The sequence below is a fragment of the Eublepharis macularius genome, chromosome 18 (genome assembly GCF_028583425.1).
Source record: "Eublepharis macularius isolate TG4126 chromosome 18, MPM_Emac_v1.0, whole genome shotgun sequence".
NCBI classification, from domain to species: domain Eukaryota; kingdom Metazoa; phylum Chordata; class Lepidosauria; order Squamata; family Eublepharidae; genus Eublepharis; species Eublepharis macularius.
The window spans coordinates 14,164,791-14,180,727 of NC_072807.1; the positions used below are offsets into that span (position 1 = coordinate 14,164,791).

At 45.3% G+C, this 15,937-nt stretch overlaps 1 protein-coding gene across 1 annotated transcript; it reads right to left on the minus strand.

Annotated features, from left to right (window-relative positions):
• Window positions 1-1,436: 1,436 nt before the first annotated feature.
• Window positions 1,437-15,211, minus strand: LOC129345739 (uncharacterized). Its single transcript, XM_055002972.1, has 4 exons — window positions 15,110-15,211; window positions 8,263-8,300; window positions 5,895-5,961; window positions 1,437-2,652 (listed from the first exon to the last, which is right to left on the minus strand). Exons 1-4 carry the CDS (start codon window positions 15,186-15,188, stop codon window positions 1,526-1,528), a joined length of 1,311 nt encoding a protein of 436 aa, XP_054858947.1. The 5' UTR covers window positions 15,189-15,211; the 3' UTR covers window positions 1,437-1,525.
• Window positions 15,212-15,937: the final 726 nt, after the last annotated feature.

Below are 15,937 nucleotides of genomic sequence, written 5' to 3' on the forward strand. Positions count from 1 at the left end.
CTGAGCCTCAAGAAATATTGCGGGAGCCGCTCGACTAGAACTGGGCGAGGATCAACAATAAGAAGGGGCTTGGAGTCACCTGTCACCTCCTCCCATGTCACCGCTGGCCAGATAGAAGCCAAGCAGCCCTATGGGGATGCTAGCCTGCCATGGGCCTCTCCCCTCAGCTTGCTCCTGGGGTGTTTTAACATCTGGGTCTGCCCCAGCAACGATGACCACAGACAGAGATGATTCCCCTCTCCTAAGATATAGAGAAATCTGTGTAGGATGGGCCTATCAATACACACAAAAAGGTAGGAATGGAGCCTCCACATTCAAGAGCGGGACAGTTCTGATAACCAGGCCACCAACAAAGAACTGCTATCACAACTCTGCCCATTTGTAAGCTTCCTAGAAGAATCTAGCCAGCCTGTGCTGGGAGCAGACTGTTTGGCGAGATGGGGAGGTGGAGTGGTCCCGCGGTAGAACACCTGTTTGGCATACACAAGGTGCCGGGTTCCCACATCAGCATTTCCAGTTAGGCAGGAGGTGCTATGAGAGACCCCTTCCAGAGACCCTGGAGAACTGCTGCTAGTCTGAGCTGATGGCCCAGCGATCTGATTCTGCAAAGGGCAGCTTCATGCGTGTAACCTTGGATCGGACCCAGCAACAAAACTCTGCTGTCCTCACGCTGTCAAGGCTACCCTAAAAGGGCAAGAGTTACTTCACTTTCTTTTCTTTACTTTTTCTTCATATGTAATAACTTGTATGCTTTTTTTCAGGATTTTTCTCCAATAATTTACCTAAACATACTGTCTGCCGATGTATGCCTCCTAGGGAGTTTCCATGTTGCTAAACATGCTGTGTAAATTAGTTATGCCTTGTTTCAGAAAGATTTCATCTCTGCTCTGCTTTATGCTTGTTTTTTCAAATTTCTGCTCCTGTACCCTATTGTATCTCTTTCACCGAACGTCCTAACTATTGTTGGTTGTTGTGGGTTTTCCGGGCGGTATTGCCGTGGTCTTGGCATTGTAGTTCCTGACGTTTCGCCAGCAGCTGTGGCTGGCATTTTCAGAGGTGTAGCACCAAATAAATAAACCACAGCTGCTGGCGAAACGTCAGGAACTACAATGCCAAGACCACGGCAATACCGCCCGGAAAACCCACAACAACCATCGTTCTCCAGCCGTGAAAGCCTTCGACGATACGTCCTAACTATTGTTCATTATTGTACTTTGCTCAGTGAATGTCCTAGCAGTTGATTATATTGTATTTTCACTTGCACTGTGCAATCCACCTTGGCTCTCAGTGAGAAAGGTGGACTATAAATAATTCCCACCGCCATTCCCACCGTTCAATGGTAAGCCTCTCAAAGATCAGTTCAAGAAGGGGATAAAAAATGAGAGAGGGCTTTATTTAAAAATAAAAATTTAATTCCAGACCTGAAAATGCCTACAACACCTACATGGCTATTACAAAGGGGGTATTTGATCAAATGTAAATTTGCTGAAAAATAGCGACACTGCCAGGAAACAAACGGGCCGTCTTAAGAGACTCTTTTGGCCTTCATGGCTTGGTTCACAAGCTCCATGTCTTCCTTCAATAGCTGCTTTAGGGCCCCTTTGCTCTGTGCTTCTTTGCTTCCACAGAAAACGCTCCTGATAGCATCAAGGACTGCGAGGGCTCTCTCAACAATATCCTCAGCCACTTTTTTATGGGCAGTATTATGCGTGTATGTCGTTAGCTGGGGACTAAAACCATACAGCAAGTTAATAAAGGCTTTTAACTTGCCCATTTTCACTTGTACATCTTCTACCTTTTTTGTTAAAGGCTCAAGCGGAGGTGATATTGATTGGACAATCACGGTTGGAACAGGCAAAGGTTCTGGAAGTGGCATAGGGGCCGTTTTCTCCTCTTGGGCAGGTGGAGGTGTTGAAGGCAAGAAATGATTCTCCTCCTGAAGTTTCTTCTCTGCTTCTACTGTTAGCTCCAGAGCCTGTTTAATGTAGATCTCTGCTGTTTGAATGTATTTATAGAGATTTCGGTCTTCTTTCACATAGGAAGGTGTACTTTTCAAGGTTTCGATTAGTTCTTCAATCAAGTCCAAGATGTCTTCGGCTGTAGGCTTCCTCTTATGTTCTTTCCCACCTTCACTTTGCTGACCCGCTGGTTTTTCCGTGAACGTATCAAGTATCCCATTTAATTTCTGAACGTTTTCTAGCGACTGCTCCAGGTTTGACAAGGCTCCATTTGTTAGCTGATCAAAGTCCTTAACTGTTTTTTTGGTAGTAGCCTTTTCTATAAAGAGTGAAAGACTGACCAGTGGTTTTCCTGTAGTAGTCTCAGTAGCCTCAGTGGTGTGCAGAGAAACAGATTCACTTGTGCTATCTTGTACTTCCCACAATGCTGTTGTGCTGGCAGGGGAAATTTGGTCGGCCGAGATAACTGTTTCTGATGTCTCCGCTTGTTCTTCCCTAGGTGTTGGCTTCAAACTTACCCAAACAGTTTCAACTGCTTCTGATTGGGAAGGCTCTATGACGGGTGTGATGACCACTGGTGGCTCGGTCGGTTGGGGGACTTGTGGTTCCAGTGTTGGAATATCTTTTACCATGTCTTGCAAAACACCCACAAGATCATCCAAAGTTTTCTCTTCTTCCTTAGCGTCTGCTGATTCTGTAAAACATGAAAACCATGAGCGAATGTCTCTCTTGCAAGCCCTCTCCTGTTCTGTAAGCCAACTCAATTTCTAGACCATGTCCGTTGCGGCGTATTGCAGCTAAAGTGTTACGTAAGGCTAAATGTTGGGTCTTGCTCTGCTTTATTCTGTATGTGTTTTGAACTGCTTGGTTCTTTCACTGTAGCTTTGTATTTACAAAATGTTGGGGGCCCATAAGGAATTGAAGAAGATCGGGAAATCTTCCTCCTCCACAATGAAACTGTGATATTGCTGAGCTCTGGGCCTGAATTATCTTCCTCCTCACCTAACCCTGACCTTCAGCCATCTAATACTGTAGCACAATGCCTACACTGCAGGGAAAAGAACTAGATCCAAAGTGTGCAGTACAAATGAGATAGGCACATTTTCCCTCCTTCGTTCCCATACACCATGTATGAAACAGGGAAGGGGTTGGGGAATGCCTGAGTCACAGAATGAGTCTTCTTGAGCACAATTTCTCTGCCCTCCCTCCTCTCACTTTGCCATGAATTAGCTTGGGCCAATCCCTCACAGCCTTTTCTCACAGGGCTGTTGTGAGTATAAAACAGGTAAGGGAGAACCATGCACATCGCTCCTTGGGAGAAGGGCAGAATAAAAACATACTTGACTCAGCCCCTTTTAGAGGTGATCATCCTTGGTGGGGTGCAATTAAGTAAAACTAGAGGAGGTGATTTTCCACTTATCCCGATTAATCTCGCCCCCCATGACACTTTTAAATTCAAAATGGTCAAAGCTCTTAAAAGTTTACAGCACCCTGAATGAGGTGGGGATTGGGGTCAAGGGACAGAAGCCTGTCATGATTGTCTCATCGTGTTCCCAGTAATTTCTCATCCTTTTTTGCACATTTCCCCTGGCTGTGTTCTCCTTGCAGGGCTTAGCTCATTTTAGCCACATTCTTCTTCTCAGGACCATGACTTTGGCTAATGGCATCTTGGTTCCTTCGCTGTGCTAGAGGTATGAATCTCCACACCCAGCTTCTTCTCCAAGCAGGAATCAGAAACTCATGGAAGGAGCAGTCCAGTCTCCAGGGGAGAAACGGTACCTTAACCCACCCATTCAAAATCCCATTGCACAGGAAATCCTTGGCATATTTCCTATGGGCCTTGAGAAGGGAGTGCCCCAATGGAGGTCCAGTGCATTAGAATTTCTTTATTTTGCAACTTCAGCTGTGTTCTCGAGCTCATTCTCTCTCCCCTCTCCCTGGATCCTGGATGAGCAGCCTCTCTTTCTAATGTAAATAAAGTTTGCTTTCCCCCCAAGCTGTGGCCACCTTGGTTACTCAATGAAATCCACAGCTGTAATTAGAGGCTGTGTGTGGCAAGGTATGGAAAAGGATGGCAGAGCGTCACCTATCCAGCTCTGCCTATGACAGTTAGGGGACAGGTTGGTGGCAGCAACCAGAGTGCATTTTGAGCATGCATGTGTGCATACATGTGCTGCTCCTGTTTTTTGGTGGCAAAGGATCAGGGGAGACTGGGGAAACAGGGTTGCAAGTTGGCGCTCCTCCCCTCTCCACTAGTATCTGACCCAATCACAACACGGTCTCATTGGCATGCCTCCTCCTCTGTTCCTGCACCCCTCCAGGATACCATAAACTATTTGGGGCTTCATCAAGCCAATTTCCCCTTCCCATCTCCCCCCCCCTTTTCTGTAACTGATACTCAACTGCTTGCAACGCTGCATGAATCCAGGAGGGCAAGAAACATGTTCAGCGGCCACTAGGCGTTTATTTCTCTTTTTCAAATTCAGAAGCCATTTTTTGCATACCTGGGGGGGTCCCGTGAGTATGCAGAAACTGCTTCGTTGTCTGTGGACAGTCCTGATTTATTGTCTTGCTGATAAAAAGGACCATCGACTTTGCTATTAGAAGAGCTGATGACGGGCTAGACCGGGTCCCAAAAACATTCTTCTCAGTCTCTACTGGGGCAGCTTTGTTTCCTTATTCCAGCTTGGCACCTTTAACTCTTTATTTTTAAGTTCACAAGTAGAAATGCATTGCCAGAACTGGGCAGCGCAACTGAACACATTCAATCCTGCTAAGGAACCTTAGCTTTTACAAGAGAAGTCTGGGGAGCTAAAGAGTGGGGCAGGGTCTTCTGAGAGGAGGGGAGGAGCCAATTAGAGAAAGGGGAGGGAAGAGGTAGGGAGTAGGAGCAGACAAGTCCTGCAGGAAAATGAGGTGTGAAGTAGAAACTACCCAGCTGAGGCCAAAAGCTGGAATAAGCCACTACAGAATTCCCAGGAAGGGAAAGGTTGCTGGCTGTGGGATTTTTCTGTTTGGAATTAATACTTCACCCAGAGTGGTAAAGTGACAAATACCTCCACTGCATTACCTGAGCAAGTTTCATAGTGAGAGAAATCAACCACCTTAAATGGTGTCCCCTTCCTATTCCTCCGCCCTTATAACTCTTGGTTGAAATAAGTGATGTTTGCTGGAAGATTTCAAAGTATTCCCAACAGAGAGTCATTGACATCTTCCTTCTTGCCAATGGTTTGGCTTGGACTGGGCCCAAGAAGTCCTTTGATTCAAAATTCCCTTTATTTAGTGCTGCCTATTGACCACACACCAACACAGATATATCTACGTATATGTGAAAAGGGTTCATAAAAATGTTTTGGTAAAGGGACAGTGACTGTAGACTACACTACTGCATACTGTATGTTGCTGTAAGTATGCACCTACTAGGTAATTTTTGCATTATTTAACATGTACAGTTAAATTGCTTCTGCTTTGTTTTAGTATTGTTTTAGCTCTGTATAAGATTTTTGCTTGTTTTTCAATTTTTCCTGCCATTCTAAAGTGAGTAATGCAGACTATACATTTTATAGATAAATATGATGGGTCTGTAGCCAGCTTATCATCTAGTTGACTTGCATGATACTCTAGGAGGTCAGCTACCCACTTAAATGCATCCCAGAACTGTCCATGAAACAAGGAAAGCCACTAGAAACATAACCTGGTGTGCAAGAGGCTTAATTGGCACACCTTTTATGCTGGAACAGAAAAGGAAAAGAGGGCAGAGCTTCACTAAACAGGCAACCAAGATGGTCCTGCTGATGCTCAGAACTTATGCCTTTTGCTTTAGAACATGGAAACAGAGACACAGGCCCACCCATGAATTGGTTCCTTGTACTTTAAGTAATTTTATTGCCAGGATCTTTTACAACTGACATGGAAAGGTAAAAGAAGAATTCTTACTCTGATCCTTGGGGCTTTCTTCTTCATTCGATGAAATCTGCACTGTAGCAGTTGGGTGCACAGATATCTGTAAAGGAAAGGGCCCTATTCACTGAAGTAGTCAGTTTCTCATCACTTGGCATAAATCTAAATTAAGTCAAAAAAAACACCTGGACAAAATAAATTGTTTTTAAAATTAGCAGAAATTCAAAACTATGGCCAAAGCTAGTTTACCTGTGCTCAGTACAAAGATGATTATTTTTTTTTACCTCTGCAGGGTGAATATGGAAAGTTACAAATGAAGAATCCACGTAGCCTGTAGCCCATTCACTTGCTTCGGGTACAGAACTGTTGTGTCAGTTATTTGCTAGCAAGCTCCAACTAAGTATTCATGCTTAGAAATCCTCATAGGTATCAATCAGTACCAAGAACAGAGTAGTCATCTACATGGCCTAATATGAGGACTGAGATGCCTTCTGAAAAGGTTCCAGACATTTCACTGGGTAACTGTGTCACATTTCTTATGATAGGGCAGGGCAAAAAGTGCAGACAGCATGACGATATTCCTTTCCCAACCAATGTGTAATCTGCCGTTAGTCTCAGCGGGCTAAGAATTAATAAAATAAAATAGGAATATTCTGACTAGTCTGCTGGGCAGATCCTGCAAAGATATTTCCATCTTCTAGCTTTGCCCAGGCTAAAACTATGGATGGGGCTGGGGGAGGTGGATACTGGGACAGAGGCACTGGGCTAGAGTTTCTGGTGCTTCAGTTGTTGGAGGAAGACTCAGTGCCTCAGACCCTCAGGTCTGCCCCTCCCAAGTCCAGCTCCACAAGCACATCTGGCCTGGCCAAGCCTGGGCGGAATAGGAGGCAAGCTATACCCATCTAGCCATGCCTACAGAGAGTTTTGTTGTCTGGCAACAGCTGAAGGCCCAAGCTCTGCAAAGTCTTGCCAATACAGTCTTCAAATGTCTCCTTAATGACTTTTTGCATTACCCGTGTGAACTTTGTTCCATCCCAGGAAATTGTGAAGGATGCTTTTAGGTCCTGGTGGGGTGGCATTCTGCCCTATCTATCCATTTTCAATTTTTATTGACACTGTCAATAAGGTGGTTTACATTTCTCACCCCTCCTCCATTTTCTCCCTACCACAATCCTGCAAGGTAAGTCCAGATGAGAATGACGGCCTCAAGGTCACCTAGTGAGCTTTATGGGTGAGTAAAAGCTGGAACCTAGGTCTGCAAGTTCCTAGTCCAAAACTCTGACCATTACAACCACAACTCAATGTTAGGAACGTTGCATAAAAAAGCACAGTGTCAGGATGAAGCAGAAAGGTTCTCTTCTGGTGGCCTTTGTGTTAATACACCCCAAGATCGTGTTCACCTTTTTTGCTGCTGCATCACACTGAGTGCTGATATTTAGTTTCCTATTCATCCATATCCCAAGATCTTGTTCACATACTCTGCTACCCAGTAGTATATCCCTCATCCAGTATTCATGCTTTGCATTTTTGTTACCCAGCTGGAGAACCTGGCACTGATCCATATAAAATAAAAGGAATCTTCTTGGGTGTTCAGTGATCCTCCTATCACTCATCCTCAAAAGCAACATGTCAAATAGATGGCATGCAGCAGGTTTAATATGGTTGCCGTAGGTAGCAGACTGAGCTAAGCAGCAAATGAAGTCAAGGGTTAAAGCAAGTACATGTATTTATAGTTAATTTGGAACATATTTGTTACAGTAAAAACGTAAGGCTAACTAACACACTTGAGAAGAGGGTTCAAGATCCAGCTCACCACTGGATGGATGTCCTCAATCTAGCCTCAATTTCTGAACCTTAATGTCCTATAGTGCAAAAATGGCAGCAGATGGTGGCTCTACAATCATTGTATACATGAAGGGAGGAGAACTTTGAATATGGCATCAATTTGTTCCCCCCTCCACACACCCACACATTGATGAGAATGTCCACATAACAGTTTGTGCACAGAGACCTACGGGTATTGCACAAGCATTACATCAGAAAACTGGGGTATTGTTATCATATGGTTTCTGTATATACCTCTGGCCACTAACCCATTCTGGCCTACGTATGGACAATCATACATGGAGAATGGGGAGAACCAGCAATAGCTACCATGAATCTCACTCACATCAATACGTGAGAATGTCTGCACAGACCTAGCGGCCCCTAGACTCTGTCAGGATTAATGAGGTGCTGAAAATACAGTGTCTTAACAAGAAATGAATTCATCTTAATTGCACTGGCAGAGAAAAATGAACGCTGAACCATTTATGCCTACTATCCTGTTCAGAAAATACCTTGCATAAACTTGGAAACATCAGGAATATAACCCATTTCGCGAGTCTTTAAAATAAAAAGGTACCTGCATTAGTTTAACATTTTCATAAGTATGCTGCACACCTAAAAACAGAGAGAGAGAAATGTAAAATCAAAATCTGTCACTTAGCATAATGTCTGGATTTTAATCAATTTTACAATGGTGACACAGGCCGAGGATGTCTTTCTGTATTTCATATCCAACATAAGTCTTGGGTGTAAGTTGAGATACACCAATCCCCACAAATAGCACATTTTTGGGCATGTGCCGTAAACTAAGTTTGCAGATCTCCACGTCACCTCTGCCAAACTCTCAAACTACTGACAGCTCAGCTGCAATCTCAACATGTGAAATCATTCACCAAGTCAATAGAAAACCACAACAAAATTGGCGACCCACATAATTCAGTTGTTCACATCATTCTCCAGAGACAGAACAAAAATAATTGTTCATACCACAAAGTTATTTTGAAATATGAACATTATTTTACAGAGAGAAACATGTTCCAGTGAGAGGTTCCAAGTGGGAATTTAAAAAAAAATCAGAATTTGACGCAGTGTTCTTTAAAACTGGAGATCCTGCCTAAAGAAATCTTAAATGCCATTTTAAGATTATTAGTTATTAACTAACAACCCTGAGATCCAGTCAGAACATTGATTTTACCTATATAAATAAAAAATAAAATTAGCTTTGATGTTCAGTTTCATTTTATATCTTTTCCAAGTACACATAAAAGAGACAGAATTTTGAAAAGCAGTGTGATTTGTTCTGTAATTTTAAGGCCTCTGGCAAATTCAAGTTACACGGGAAGCTCATTTGGCTTGGTTAAATAACCAGCAGAAAGTGTGTGCGGGGATGGGTGACGGGGGTGGGGGTGGGGTTGTTACAAAAAGAGGTTGGTGTAACAAAAATCAGTTAACCCAGAGTGGGCATGAGATACTCCCAGCCAACAGCACGTGTTAGTGAATAAATCATGTTATTTCATCCTCTAAGGGGTGCAATATAGGAGATGTTAGCACCTATAGTGGGGATCCCTGGCCCCTCTTAAGCCCTAACAGGTGCTTTCTTTTTGTGAATTCTAAATTTGTGAATTCTAATTTAGCATTTCCGTGTCAGATACTATTTTACTTGTAGGATCAAATGCAAAACTGTTGATTTAGAATTCATTCACAAATTCAAGACAATGTACCCCCCTCCCCGACTGGTGAAGAGGGAACTTTGACTCCTTACTCAGTATAAGTGCCCACATATCCCTCCCCTTATAAAAGTTCTGTTTCACTATCTGATTCCACCCTGCATTAGATCTGATGTTTATTTTATTCTACTGTTGTTGGCTGGGAGCGATTCATACTTACTACGGACAAACTGATTTCTTTTTTCATTAGATCTTAGTTTACACCAGCCTCTCTTTGGAGAATCCCCTCTTTCCCGGACACACACTCACATTTTCTGTTGGGCATTTAGTCAGGCCAAACAGAAGTACATTTCTATGCATCTGTGGAAGGGAGGTCTGACAAAATTAAGAGAAATGAGAAAAAAGTTGTCAGCCAAATGTTCCTTGAAAACTAACACCAGAGGCGTCCTATAAAACTTCTTCCTCAGAACAGAGGGAAACACATTGATAGGAATATCCATAGGAATGCCCACATGTCTTCCTTCAATGTCATCTGCTTGTTATGGCCCCTATGTATGTCTCCTGGAAGAAATGTCTATACTGCAAGTGGGGTGAATCGTTGCCCTGGGTGGGGAAACGTGACTTGATTTTAAAAGCCCAGTCTACACGGGACTGTAGGTACTTGATCTTACAGCCTTCTGTGCAATTGTTTCTCTCCAAAAGGAAATGTATCTAGACAATGGAATGAACACAAGACACTGACCACTGCAGATCTTTCTGGGGGGGGGGGACAGGGATTTAAACACAAATTCAAATAAATAAGGTCCCAAAACTATCATAAGGGGATTATGAACAGAACCAAGGAAAGGGTGACTAATAGCGCAGTCCTAAAAAGAATTACTCCAGCCTAAGCCCACTGAAATCAATGAGTTTAAACTGGAGTAGGATTGCAGAGTCTTGTGGAATTGTTTAAACAAAATTCCAGTTTGCAAAGTGCAATGCCTCGTCGGTGATTGCTTTCTGATCTGCTCGTTCTGGAGGAAGGCTGTAAAAAGAAGATGACCTAGATGGCCAAGAATAAGCAGCTATCATCTTTTCAAATTTCTTCTGCACTGTTACAAGATAACAGATCGCATTGGATGGAAAACAGATCAATGTTCTTCTCTGTATTCCTTGCCCAGAAATCTACTGGCTGCCGTGAAACATCAAGTAAGATTTTATAAAAGAACATGCGCTGACAAAGAGCAACTTTAACTTTTTGGATGGTTAAAGGAACTGCTCCATTCCTGTACCAAAAGCGACTTAGTTTTAATGGAAACTGCCTTTGAACTGAGGTGGTGCAAAGATTCAATGTCTTCAGGAAGTTGACACTTGCCCTTTTATACAAAGATGCCCATTTCCCTTGTCTCTCAGCTGACAAGCCGTTACATGGCTGCACTTAACCTCATAAATCTAGGGCAAGTGGACAGGTTCTGGAAACAACTTACACTTAAATTACCACCATCTGTGACTGAGAAAGAGAGATCAATTGCAATTTTCCTTCCTTGATGTGGTTTTGTCAGCTGAGACCAAACAGTGATGGGAAACCAAGAGTTTTATTTATTGAATTTATTAAAACGGTTTAACTTGCTTTTCCATACAGTTCAAAACAGCTTACAAAACTACATAAAATACGCAATTTATCAAAATTGCACAGAAATTATTAAGCTTAAAAAAGTCACAACAGACCAATCCAAAATTTAAACATGTAGAGTAGCAGAAATCATTAACTTTCAAGCAGCAAAACCCAAAACATTTCTTCGGCAAATCATCGATGGAAGTTAGTCAGTTAAAGCTATATTAAAATCAACGAAAATCACAAATAGGAAGTCAACTAAAAGCTGAAACGAAACAGAAAAGGAGGCAGGCACACCACAGACAGCGAGCAAGTGAGAGAGAGGTTTTTAAGAGAAGAGACTGTCCACAAGATACTTATTTATTTCATTTACACCCAGGGCTTTTTTTCAGCTGGAACGCGGGGGAACGGAGTTCCGGAACCTCTTGAAAATGGTCACATGGCTGGTGGCCCCGCCCCCTGATCTCCAGACAGAGGGGAGTTGAGATTGCCCTCTGCCGAGGGCATTCTCAACTCCCCTCTGTCTGGAGATCAGGGGGCGGGGCCACCAGCCATGTGACCATTTTCTCCGAGGGCAACCCACTGAGTTCCACCACCGCTTTTCCCAGAAAAAAAGCCCTGTTTATACCCATCCTTTCTCCCCATTGAGGACCCAAAGTGTCTTATATCATTCTCCTCCTGTTTTATCCTCACAACAACCTTGTGAGAAGGGTTAGACTGAGAGTCTGTGACTGGCCCAAGGTCACTGTCAGGTTCTGGCAGTTAGATCCCCATAATACTCCCCTGCACACACTCCAGGGTATGAGTTAAAGTTACTTTATTAGAGATCCATCAGCATCAGCAAACACAGACAAGGGTATTGGTAGAAGTGAGCGTAAAGGTTTGGAGGGGTTAATTATAGGGCAAGTTCCCGCCTGTAGGATATGGACGGTTAGGATTCTGGTGCGAAGGAGCCAGGGGGAGGGAAGGGCTTTTGAGATAGGAGCAAAGAAGAACTGGAGGAGAGAAGCAAACAATGACGTCATTTTAGTTCCCAGGCCCAAGCCGGCTCTCAAGGACACATTTCTCAAGCGGCTGAGAAAACGAAAGTAGACACCACAGCTGGCACCTGTAAGATAAACAACTCCCAGCCAAACAGGCCTCTGATCTGTACTCTCAGAGGATCAGTGCAGAGCACAGAATACAGAAAAATACTCATGGCAAATATGTAAACAGACATATATGACAGTCACCCAGCAAGCTTCCGTGGCAGAGCGAGGATCTGAACCTCGGTATTCCAGATCCTACTCTGACACTCTAAACCTCTACCTCATGCTGCCAGGTATGAAATCCTGATACTGGAGGAACCGATGAGAAGACTGGGCAGGGGAAAGAGCTACTGTCCCCTCCTGGCCGTTCTCCCTTCTCTTGGTCTGATGGGCAGCCTCTGCTTCACCCCACTTCAAAGTGGGCATTCAAACGTAGTCTCAGGCTATATTGAGTTTCAAAAGTCCCTTTGAATTATGCCCAGAAACAAACCAGAAGCCAATATACACCTTTTAGCACAGGGAGCATGTGATTGCTGCAGCATGTGCCATCAACACTAGGTTATCAAACTAGGGGGGTTATCAAAGGCAGCCTCACAATCAGCACATTACAGTAAATCCGAAGAGCCTGTAACATTTCTTCCCAGAAAAAGGAAGCCACACGGGCATCCAAATTCAGAGCAGAAAAGTCTCCATCTTATCTGGTAGAGCTTCCGTTTGTTCAGTCTCATCCAGCCTGCCTCTGCTTCCAGGCACCTATTTATCCACAAGCCCAACCTAACTCAAATACAAAGGAGAAAAAGTTGAACGTCACCAGCATACTGGTGGCCAAGGTATCATGTTGATGACATCAGACTGATGTCAGGTATCATGTTGATGACATCAGACTGATGGTCCCTCAGCCCAGGGCCCCTGACTACCTAAGCAACCTGTTTCATGCAGATATTAAGAAGCACAGGGGACAAAACAGAACCCTGCAGTACAAGCCACAGGGGGTTAACGTTGCTTGCAACGACCTTCTGGAATCTGGAATTCTGGAACCTAGGAGCAGAACCACTATAGTACAGTGCCATGACCTCCTGATCGGTGTTTTAGAAAGATACTAGGATTGAGGGTATCAAAAACTTCCTCCTAAACTTTCACTTGGGAATGTCCAAGACATCAAGTGCACATATAGAGATGGTTCTTCTCAGTGATAGCTTTGCAACCTTCCTCTGTGGATTTCCAAAAGGCCTAGCTTGAGCAAGTGAACACCACAAATTCTTCAGGGTGGATTATAATATGTGATTTATATACCGCCCTTCAGGATGACTTAACACCCACTCAGAGCACTTCACAAAGTATGCCATTATTATCCCCACACAACAACAATCATCCTGTGAGATGGGTGGGGCTGAGAGAGCTCCTAGAAGCTGTGACTGACTCAAGGTCACCCAGCTGGCTTCAAGTGGAGGAGTGGGGAATCAAACCCAGTTTTCCAGATTAGAGTCCCGCGCTCTTAACCACTACACCAAACTGGCTCTCGTGACAGAAGGCATGCTTGCAGTATTTATAATGGATATAAGACTTACTAGCCACAGTCAGGTGCAGAGGTAAGTGTGCTTAACCCACTGAAATAAACAGACTAAGGTGTACTTAACTCTGCAGTGGATTGACGGTCATTACGGACACAGTTAGTCCTTAGTTTCTTGTGTGTGAACAAACTTTAACCACTACATTCTATTTCAAAAATATGTCTGTTTCACTGAAAGTGCTGGGTAAAGGGGTTCTAGGAATTGTTAACCTGTTTTCCAGTAATTACGTGGAAATTATCTGGGCACACATGACCCATTTGATCCTTAATCCTTTCCAATTCCACTTGTTTTTGCCCCAAACACAAGAAACAGTAACAATTGTGAAATTGACTACCAGGGGATATAGGGAAGGCAGCTAGGCTGGTCAGATGGGAGATAGACAGGTGGCCATGTTAGTCTCTCTGTAGCAGTAGAAAAGAGCAAGAGTCCAGTAGTACCTATAAGACTAACATTTGTGGTAGGATATGAGCTTTCGTGAGTTACAGCTCACTTCTTCAGATACCACTTTTGAAGAAGTGAGCTGTGACTCACAAAAGCTCATACCCTACCACAAATGCTGTTAGTTTCATAGGTGCTACTGGACTCTTGCTCTTTTCTGCTGGTCTGATGGAGGGCAGGTCCAGCTGTGGCCACTAGCCAGGGCCAGTTAGAAACACTTATGTATTCAGAGGCAGCAAACAGCTGAATGTCACTGTCAAGGAGGCAAAATCTTATCAGGGCCTCGGTCTCTTAGGCTTGGTCGTCTAGGGCGACTGTTTTGGCCGAGGAGTGAAGCAGGACTGGCCAGGATGGACCACACTGGCCGGGCACCAAGAAGGCGGTGGCTTGACAAGCCGAGTCACACTGGGAGGCAGCCCGCCCCCCTAGGGTTGCCAGCTCCAGGTCGGGAAATTCCTGGAGTCTTGGGGAATGAAGCCCAGAGGGCAGGATTAGGGGAAGGGAGGGACCTCAGCAGGGTTTGCCAGGTTCAGGTTGGGAAATTCCTGGAGATTTTAGGGGTGGAGCCCGGAAAGAGTGGAGTTTGGAGAGGGCCGGGGCCTCAATGGAGTATGATGCCATAGAGTCTACCCTCCAAAGCAGCCATTTTCTCCAGAGGAATTGATCTCTGTTGCCTGGAGATCAGTTGAAATTCCGGGAGATCTCCAGCCACCACCTGGACACCGGGAACCCTAATATAATACTATCAATTCCACCCTCAAAAGCAGCCATTTTCTCCAGGGGGAACTGATCTCTGTGGCCTGGAGACCAGTTGTAATTCCAGGAGCTCTCCAGCCACTACCTGTTGGCTGGCAACCCCGGGTAGGGTTGCTAACTTCCAGGAAGTAGCAGATCTGTGGTCGCCAGGCCACAGAGATCAGTTCTCCTGGAGAAAATGGCTACTTTGCGGGGTGGACTCTATGCAATTATGCCATGCCATGGTCCTTTCCCTCCGCAAACCCCACTTTCTCCAGGTTTCACCCCCCCCCAGACCTCCAGGAATGTCCCACCTTGGAGCTGGCAACCCTACCCCCCCCCCCGCCTCCCAGGAAAGGCCAAGTTTTCAGAGACCCCCTCCCGCACTCACTCCGGGCCGGGGCTCCCGGATGGAGGAAGCCGAGCAGGGCCCAGAGCAGCAGGAGGAGGCGGCGGCGGCGCCGCCCCATCCTCGTCCCCGGCGGCTACAGCGGACGGGCGACGGCGGAGCTCCTCATGGCGCGGCGAGGCCCGGCGGGAGAAGCAACCGTCGCCGCCCCTCCCCCACCGCCGGCCTCCTCGCGCGGCCGACAGAAGCCTTTTTAGTGGGGGGGGGAGAAGGCCGCCTAAGGCCCCTCGTCGCCCCCCTCAGAAGGGCCTGCGCAGCTCGCTCGAGCCGCGTCCCCCCAGCCAGCCCCCGAGGAAGGGCGGGACCGGCCGCGCAGGCCTCCCTCGCCATGGCCGCTCTTTTGTGAGGAAGGGCGGCGGCCTCGCATTTGCGCCTCACAATCCCGGGAAACCCATGCGGCGGAGAGAACGGGCTTGGGGGTCCCACGGGGAAGTCAGGCACGCTCAGCCCAACCTCCTCACAGGGCTGCTGGGAGGATTTAAAAAAATGGAGAAGAGGGAAAGATATAAGGTCGTTTGGTGTTGCCGTTGAGACGAAAAGTGGGCCGTAAAATGTATGTGTGACCAGGCTACGGCGACCCTACGAATGAAAGACCTCCAAAATGTCCTATCGATAACAGAGCCAGAGGACTTGATTCTCGAAAGCTTATGCTACAATAAAATTGGTTAGTCTTAAAGGTGCTACTGGACTCTTTTTGATTTTGCTACTACAAACACGGCTAACTTCTCTGGATCTAGAGCCAGAGGAGTGAGCCGTGTTACTCTGTAGTAGCAAAATAGTAGAGTCCAGTAACACCTCTAAGACTAACCA

Bases quoted from the DNA above. Each gene is read 5' to 3' on its own strand.
- LOC129345739 (XM_055002972.1), bottom strand. From the start codon at position 15,188: ATGGGGCGGCGCCGCCGCCGCCTCCTCCTGCTGCTCTGGGCCCTGCTC. The intron at 8,301-15,109 runs GTGAGTGCGGGA...CTCTGTTTTTAG, and splicing joins TCCGGGAGCCCCGGCCCGGA to GTGTGCAGCATACTTATGAA. The intron at 2,653-5,894 runs GTAAGAATTCTT...CATGTTTTACAG, and splicing joins AGAAAGCCCCAAGGATCAGA to AATCAGCAGACGCTAAGGAA.